This window comes from Protobothrops mucrosquamatus, unplaced genomic scaffold (genome assembly GCF_001527695.2).
Source record: "Protobothrops mucrosquamatus isolate PMUCROS unplaced genomic scaffold, P.Mucros_1.0 scaffold2822, whole genome shotgun sequence".
NCBI classification, from domain to species: Eukaryota; Metazoa; Chordata; class Lepidosauria; order Squamata; family Viperidae; genus Protobothrops; species Protobothrops mucrosquamatus.
In genome coordinates this window covers 38,549-47,042 of record NW_015388855.1, presented here as the reverse complement: position 1 = coordinate 47,042, position 8,494 = coordinate 38,549, and the positions used below count along the sequence as shown (strand labels likewise).

At 43.8% G+C, this 8,494-nt stretch overlaps 2 protein-coding genes across 2 annotated transcripts in view; both read right to left on the bottom strand.

The window, feature by feature from the left end:
- The window catches only part of LOC107296469 (C-type lectin domain family 2 member D-like), a 7,704-nt gene extending 7,276 nt beyond the window's left edge, over positions 1–428 (bottom strand). Inside the window, exon 1 of the mRNA XM_015825823.1 lies at positions 311–428. Within this exon, the coding sequence (XP_015681309.1) occupies positions 311–407 (97 nt within the window). The 5' untranslated portion in view covers positions 408–428. The remainder of the gene's footprint in view (positions 1–310) is intronic.
- A 5,308-nt stretch (positions 429–5,736) lies between these two features.
- LOC114923303 (C-type lectin domain family 2 member A-like) overlaps positions 5,737–8,494 on the bottom strand; it is a 40,218-nt gene continuing 37,460 nt past the window's right edge. Inside the window, exon 6 of the mRNA XM_029286079.1 lies at positions 5,737–5,755. The gene's annotated coding sequence lies outside the window, so the exon portion shown is untranslated. The remainder of the gene's footprint in view (positions 5,756–8,494) is intronic.

The window sequence follows — 8,494 nt, the reverse complement described above, 5'->3', positions numbered from 1 at the left end:
TATATGTTATATAGAAGTAATTAACAGGAAGAATCAGTTGTAACATACTGTATGTTCTGAATTGCATTTCCTGTAAGCTGAATTACTTTGTGTAAGCTGCCCAAAGTCATTTACTGAGATAGACGGCTATAGTAATAGAACTAACAAACACATAAATAAATCTGGGTCTCTCCAAGGCTAGTCCAACCCCTTCATCAACCTGGCTGCTGTTATCCCTCAGAAGGGGGAAAAAAGGGAATGCACAAAAAACAATCCCCCATAAAAATAAAAGCATCACCTATCTTGCAATATTAGCGTTTGGATAACTTACCAATGAAACATACAAGAGCAGTCAAAACAGAAGAACCAAGAGCAGCAACAACCATGGTGACAATATAACCATGGTTCTCAATGAAACAATTTCCCATTTTTGAATATCTGCAGTTCTGCATATTATCTAAGGCAGAAAGAAAAAAAACCCAAATTTTAAACCAACAAGGTCTCCAATGTCAGGTTAAGAGAAGGTTGACAAGAAGATAAGAAGGTTCAAATCACATTGCTGGATGCAAGCACCTATCTGGAAGAGAAGAGTTTAGAATCAAGAGTTCTCTTGACCAACCTCCGCCCTTTCTTTTCTTAGAAACCAACTGATGACTCAGCTACAATCTCTGGATGAAAGTTGTTTAATTTCAAATAACTTCCCCGGCAGGAAAGAGATAAAGATGCACAGGATTTTGAGGTTAAAAAAAAATAAAAATACAGTTTTATTGAAAGCTCCTCCAAAATATTTAAATATTTATTTTTTTCTCTGTGCAGGGGCAGGGAGAAGAAATGGCTATTCAGGCCAAATCAGTAGACGGGTTTTTCCCATCATGGGCAACCTAGAGATATGTGGACTTCAACTCCCAGAATTCTTGGCTTGGGAGTTCTAGCACAGGGCTTTTCAACCTTTTCACCCATTGTACCACTTTTAGGATATGGCAATATCCGAGTACCACCAGTCGCCTAGCAAGGTGTCAAAAACTTGATGATCCCCCCCAAAAAGAAAAGAAAAAGTGATAAAGTACAGGTAGTCCTCGACTTATAACAGTTCACTTAGTGACTGTTCGAAGTTACAATGGCACTGAAAAAAGTGCCCCCCAAGCCACAGCTGAGCAAGACACCTGCCTGCTCACCCAGCGGCGCTCATCCTCCTGTCCGAGGTTTTCATTGTTGTGAGCATTTCTGTTGAGGATTGGCAGCGGGGGTGGGGTGGTGTGGTGTTTGGTTTTTATTCCCCCCCCCCCGTCTGCTGGGTGGTTGCAGCAGGTTTTGGTCACTTCACATGACCCTGGGACACTGTGACCGTCATAAATATGAATCAGTTGCCAAGCATCTGAATGTAAATCACAAGATCCTGGAGATGCTGCAACATTCCAGCTGATCGGCGCTTCTTCTGGGCTCAGCGGAAGGGCCAGGATCAGCGCCAGGCTCCAGCTGGAGCCTGGTGCTGATCCTGGTGCTTCCGCTGAGCCCTGACAGCCCTGCAGCTCCAGCCATCTCTCGCTCAGGCTTGTGCGGTGCTGCTACCAGCTCATTCCCCTCCCCCGCTACCACTTTTCTAGGATGGTCGCGTACCACCTGCCAGGTGCCAATGTACCACAGGTGGTACCCGTACCACTGGTTGAAAAGCCCTGTTCTAGCAGACCAAATCCACACACCTCCAAGCTTCTCAATTCTTCAGGTTGGGCCACACACTACCATAGATGATCCAGAAGCTGATTTAGATCTCTGCAGAACCATATTGTATACAACCCAAAAAAAGGTAACATGGGTATAGAAAACATAATAATAACAACAATAAAGTTGGAAGGGACCTTGGAGGTCATCTAGTCCAACCCCCTGCTCAGGCAGGAAACTCTGTACCATTTCAGACAAATGGCTGTCCAGTCTCTTCTTAAAAACTTCCTGTGTTGGAGCATTCACCATTTCTGGAGGCAGGTTGTTCCACTGGTTAATTGTTCTCACCGTCAGGAAGTTTCTCCTTAGTTCTAGGTTGCTTCTCTTCTTGATTAGTTTCCATCCGTTGCTTCTTGTCCTGCCTTCAGGCACTTTGGAGAATAGCTTGACTCCCTCTTCTTTGTGGCAACCCCTGAGATATTGGAACACGGCTATCATGTCCCCCCTCGTCCTTCTCTTCGTTAAACTAGACATACCCAATTCCAGCAGCCTTTCCTTATATGTTTTAGCCTCCAGACCTCTAATCATGAAGATATTGTCCCTAGCAAGAGCAGCACTGAAATGATTATACACACCTCCCCCATATAATTAACACAAAAGGGCTGAAAATCCTATAAAAACTTGATCAAAGTACTACCCTTTTGCTAGCTGCCCCAAAGAACAAGTCTCTTTGTTATTAGGAAGAAATGGATCTCCTCCTTTCCCTCAGCACGTGCTTCTTGTCTTATTTACCTGTGACCTCATGGCTTGGAAAAAGGGACCTGGAAAATTCTTTTCATGTTCCTTTCCTTTATTTTTTGGGAAACCAATTGATGGCTCAACTACAACCTTCCGGAGAAAAGCTGTTTTATTGCTTAATAGCTTCCCCAGTCATGAAAGAGACAGCGGCTCGGGGGATTTTGAGGAATTGAAGTCCATGAGTCACAAAAGAGCCGAGGTTGCCTAGCCCGACCTACACGGACCGGTTGTCCTTGACTTACAAACTATTCGTTTAGTGATCGTTTGAAGCTGTTAAAGGCACTGAAAAAAAGCGACTGATGATCCTTGTTCACACACGCACACACACGGTAGCTGAAATCTGCCCTGATGTGAAGGCAACAAGATAAATCAGGTTGAAAACCTCGTTTGAAGTGAGGCAATGAAAAGCCCTTAACTGTGTAATCCATCACGTGGGGGAGGGGGGAGTGTGTTGGATTTAACGGCACTCGACCTGGCAAGGAACTTGCAATTCACTCATCCAAAGTCAAAAAGAAAAAAGTTATAAGTGAAAGTTAAATAATAATAGTAAAGTTGGAAGGGACCTTGAAGGTCATCTAGTCCACACACTACCATAGATGATCCAGAAGCTGATTTAGATCTCTGCAGAACCATATTGTATACAACCAAAAAAAAGGTAACATGGGTATAGAAAACATAATAATAACAACAATAAAGTTGGAAGGGACCTTGGAGGTCATCTAGTCCAACCCCCTGCTCAGGCAGGAAACCCTATACCATTTCGGACAAATGGCTGTCCAGTCTCTTCTTAAAAACTTCCAGTGTTGGCGCATTCACCGCTTCTGGAGGCAGGTTGTTCCACTGGTTAATTGTTCTAACTGTCAGGAAGTTTCCCCTTAGTTCTAGGTTGCTTCTCTCCTTGATCAGTTTCCATCCGTTGCTTCTTGTCCTGCCTCCAGGCGCTTTGGAAAATAGCTTGACTCCCTCTTCTTTGTGGCAGCCCCTGAGATATTGGAACACGGCTATCATGTCCCCCCCTCGTCCTTCGGCTATTAAGTTAAAACTTAATAGCCGAAGCTGCACCTCTAATCATGGGGGGGCAGCGCTCGGCCATGTGCCTCTTCCCCCCCCCCCCCGCCTCCAGCAGGCTCTTACCCGAGAGTTGGGAAGCCCAGGATCTCTCTCTCATCCAGGGAAGTCTGCAAAGAGTCCGAAAAGCTTCACGAGAAGTGTAGCAGAGAGGTGGGGGTGTATTTGAGCTGAAGCAGCGGCAGCGGCGCTGGAGCTCTGCAGCTGCAGCGGGTGCAAATGAGGACTGCGAGTTCCTCCAGCAGCGGGCAGGCTGTGTGCGTGGGAGGAGCCCCGGGATGAGAGAGCTGAGCTCCAGCTGATAGGCGGACAAAGAGCCGATCGGGTGGAGTGTTGAGGCGGCCGCCGAGGCGGAGATCCACTAGAGCAGGGGTAGGCAACCTTGGCTCTTTTATGACTCGTGGACTTCAACTCCCAGAATTCCTGAGCCAGCCATGCTGAGGGGGAAAGAGAGATTTCCAAGCTGAGCCATGCTGGCTCAGGAATTCTGGGAGTTGAAGTCCACGAGTCATAAAAGAGCCAAGGTTGCCTACCCCTGCACTAGAGCCCGAGGAGGGAGGCGCGCTCGGAAGAGAGAAGAGGGGCGGAGAGAGAAGGAGAGATTATAAAAGGAGGAAGTTGTGGCGGGAAAGGGGAGAGCGAGGGCGGGAGGGAGAGGAGAAGGTTCTGTGGGGCAAGCCTGGGGGAAAGGTAGAGGCAGGAATGAGTGGAGGAAGTGGAGAGAAAGAGATTGAGTGAGAGGGAGGCAAGCAGAGGAATCAATCAAGGAGCACAAATCCCCTTCGTGGCCCTCCTTTCCCCAAAACTCATTTGTGATCCTGTTTTTTTTGGTAGCTTAATTTGGAGTAATGTTTCCAATGCTTGGCCATTTCATTAATAGTCCAGAAATAGGGAGTGTCAATCTCAGACTTCCACAGCCCAGTGTAGCCATTGATGCAAATTCTGGGAATTGAAGTTCATACCCCTTGGAAGATGGCAAGATGGGAAACATTGATTTATTTATTATTTATTTATTTATTTATTTATTTATTTATTTATTATTTTTATTATTTAATAAATAAATAAATAAAAGCCTTTTAGCCCAATGGACAGTGAGGCAAGATCTAAACCAATAGTTAATCAATTCATTAATTAATATAATAAAATACTGAAGCAAATCAACAAAAAATATAGATAAAATATAACTGAGCTGAGCTGAGAGAGCTTCCTCTTCACTTCCACAGAAACACAGAACAATCAATTAAAACTATGATTTGAAAAATATAACAAAAGCATAGAAGTCTTTCCTTAATTCGTAGCATATGGCCAACTGCCCTGAGCCATTACTGTATTTTGTGTTTGGGGCCATCTGGTGGACAAATGCAGAAATCAGTAGACTCACAAGAGATAATTTACTACAATAAACTAAGTGATTTGAGTCCTTTATGACTGACCCTGTGTTTACACATTTCTACATAACCTGTGTGTTATCTGAGTTCCCCTACTTCCTTATCATCTGTTTGATTAGTGCACTAGGTATGGCACTCGCTATTAAAAGCTTGATTTTGCTTGACAGCAAGGTTGATATTCTTACCTGCACAAACATCTATGTTATATGCACTGATAACCCTATTAGTTTTAGATTCCTGGGGAAACAGGAAAGGCAGAGGGACTACAGAGAGTCCTCGACTGACGACCGCAATTGAGCCCAACTTTGCTGTTGCTGAGTGAGACAGTTGTTAAGTAAATTTTGTTCCATTTTACAACCTTTCTTACCACTGTTGTTAAGTGAATCATTGCAGTTCTAAGTTAGTAACATGGTTGTTAAATGAATCTGGCTTCCCCCATTGACTTTGCTTGTCAGAAGGTCACAAAACGTGATCACATGACGCTGGCATAAATACATGCCAGTTGCCAAGCATCCAAAATTTGATCATGTGACCTCAGGGATGCTGCAGTGGTTGTAAGTGTGAGAAAGTCATGTCACTTTTTTGTGGTACCGTTGTCATTTTGAACAGTCATTAAATGAAAGGTTGTAAATTGAGGACTACCTGTACTAATGAGAAAAGATCCATCCACACAGAGGCAAGCTAGCAATCCTTGCCTTCCTTGCATTGATAGGAAGGCCAACTGGGGAACATAGAACATACATGACTTAGCAGGTCCAGATTGAGCTCCCAACTTGGTCTCTGTCAAGCCATTTCCATAGAGAGTGGAATGTTGAAATTCAGCTCCATGAGCAGCTGTGAGCAGCCAGAACAGGAAACAAAACCTGCAGAAAAAATGGATTTTATAAGAAGTGTGGAGGTGAAAAAGACTCCCAGAGAACAGGAATATCATAAAAGAAGCTTGTTCGTATTTCAAGTGCCACAGTGGTGCTTTCTCTATGTGTGTTTCTTTATATATCTTTCCTTCCATTTGCTCATCAGCTAATTAGAAATCTTTTTTTAAAGCCTTGCAGCTCCAGAGAACTCCAGATGTTCAGGATAAAATCCCTGCAACTGAGTCAGCAACGAATCAGCAGGAGAAAAGTGTAAGCCCCATTGTGACAATTCCACAGGTATGGTCCCAGATTTCAAGGCTTGTGCATAGCAACAGTAGCACCAACCAGCTGAAATTGCTTGAAAATGTCATTAGTTTCCAGGAGAAAGACTCAACTCAGGAAGGCCTGCTGATCCGAGAAGTCCAGATGGTGGCTGCAACCACATGACTAACTTCGTGTTGTGCAGCAATTGGGGCCTTTCCTGGACCAGGATTCCCTGCGCTCAGTCCCTAGTCATCTCACGACCGGACTATTGTAATCAGTGGTGGGATTCAGCCGGTTTGCCCCACTTTGGCAGAACCGGTAGCTAATTTTTTATTGCCCAGGCCCAGAATGGACTTCCGGAAGCAGCATCCACACAGAGAACCGGTTTGATAGATTGCTAGTCAATAGCACCCAAACGAAATACATTAGAAATTAGAATTAGTCCAAACCCTGAAACAGGAGGGTATTTTTCTTTAGAAAAAGTCACACAATTAATTAAAAAAGAAAAGGAAATAATTACAAAAGAAGCCCAGACTCGTAAACTAGCCAGGAAGGGTGGGAAACGCCTAGAGGAAACAACCATTATTCTTTCTTTAAGGCAGTGTTTCTCAACCTTGACAATTTTAAGGCATGTGGACTTCAACTCCCAGAATTCCACAGCCAGCAATGCTGGCTGTGGAATTCTGGGAGTTGAAGTCCACATGCCTTAAAATTGTCAAGGTTGAGAAACACTGCTTTAAGGGATAAGCCAAACCAAATGTCAAAAGACCAAAGAAGAGGGTTTTTTTTTTCTTCTCTCACTCTCCTTCCCACGCCCTGAGCAATTCTGGGCAGAGAGCCAAGAAGCACCCTGAGGTCAGGAAACCGCAGACACGGGCCTTGTATGAGCAATCAAAACCATGGATCCCATCAGATAGAAACAATGTAATGCTAACAAAACACACAAAACACATCTAGAAACCCATTTCATGAATAAAAAAACATCTCCTAAGGACAAGATTGATCATTCCCGGTCCAAACAAACACAGACTAAGGGAAATTAAGGGAAGAAACACCTTTACAAAATCTAAATCATAATTTCAATAACTCCAGGGGTATAAGAGCAGGACCCCTCGCCTTGGAAAATCAATAGCTAGTCCAGAAACCACCGCCGTGTCACTACTCCATCTGGTTTCTGCAATAAACTCTACTTTCTGGCAACTTGCTTCGTTTAGTGTCAATTCTTCCATCTGAGCTGAAGGTCTGCTTCCCAGCTGGAAACCCGAACCAGAGAAAATTCTTCTCACATTACAATCAGTGGTGAATCCCACCACTGATTGTAATGCGTTGTTGGGAGGAATTCCCCCGTTCAGGCTCTTCCAGCTGGGATTCTCCCAAGCGGCACAGAGGAGAATAAATAGAAAGTGAAGCCAGCTTCTGGAAAGAGAGGTTTCATCACGGAGATTAAAGTTGAGTGACAATTCAGCATGAATCCCCGGCTAGCTAGACAGAATGGTCCTCAAACGTGAGTTCTTATACCCTTTCATGGTTTCCAAAATTGTCATTTCTGATTCGTGAATTTAAAATTTGTCTTTTCTGATTTGTTGGTCAGTGTCTATTATTGGGTTAATTTCTTTATCAGTTCTGTCTTTAAAAAGTGTTAATTTTTGCTCCAGGAGGGACCCGATATGATTATTTTATTGTTGTGTACCTTTTAATGTTTCTATTCTAATCCTGTCAATCCTAATTGCTGTTAGCTGGTTCTGAGTTCCTGTGGTTTAGACGTGATACTTTGTAGCCAGGGTGTGTTAAGTGTTCGTTTATTTAGCCTCAGGCTGCCCCTGAGTCAGACTACTTTGTATTGGGTTACTTCCTATATTTTGCCGGCAGAGGAGGCATGCTCTGGGTTACATCAGCCTGACTATTCTTGTCAGCACTTTGCTTTTCCCCACGACACACACACACCCATACACTGCCCCCACAGTGAATCAGCACAACACAACAGTGATGTTTTAAGATTTATAACAGTCTATTAATAAATGGACGGTGGGACGAGGTTCAGAAGCGTTCATTGGGCAATTTTGATCACTGACTTTTTTAATCCAGTAAAAATGCCTTGACGCAAATTCCTTTCTAAAACCAGTTAGTTTTCAAATACATTTGTTTACTTTTACGTTTCTAAACTGAGCTACGAGGACTTTGCCCAGCTACAATTCTTGCATACCGATGAACCGTGACTGTAAACTGAGTGCTGTTATGGAATTTTTGGAATTGTACTGTTATGGAATTGCACTGTTAGAAGAGAAAGGCCTCCTCCATGACATCTTGCAGCCAGACCACATGCTAACCTTGGCTGTGCCTTACCGCAGGAAACCCCCGGCCGCAAAACAAAGAACCACATGAGCCTTTCATCCAAGTCTTTGGATGAAACTGATAAAAAGCCAGCAAACATCAGTAACTCAGCATTCCCCTCGGATATGGAAATCTTTTACACACACACACACA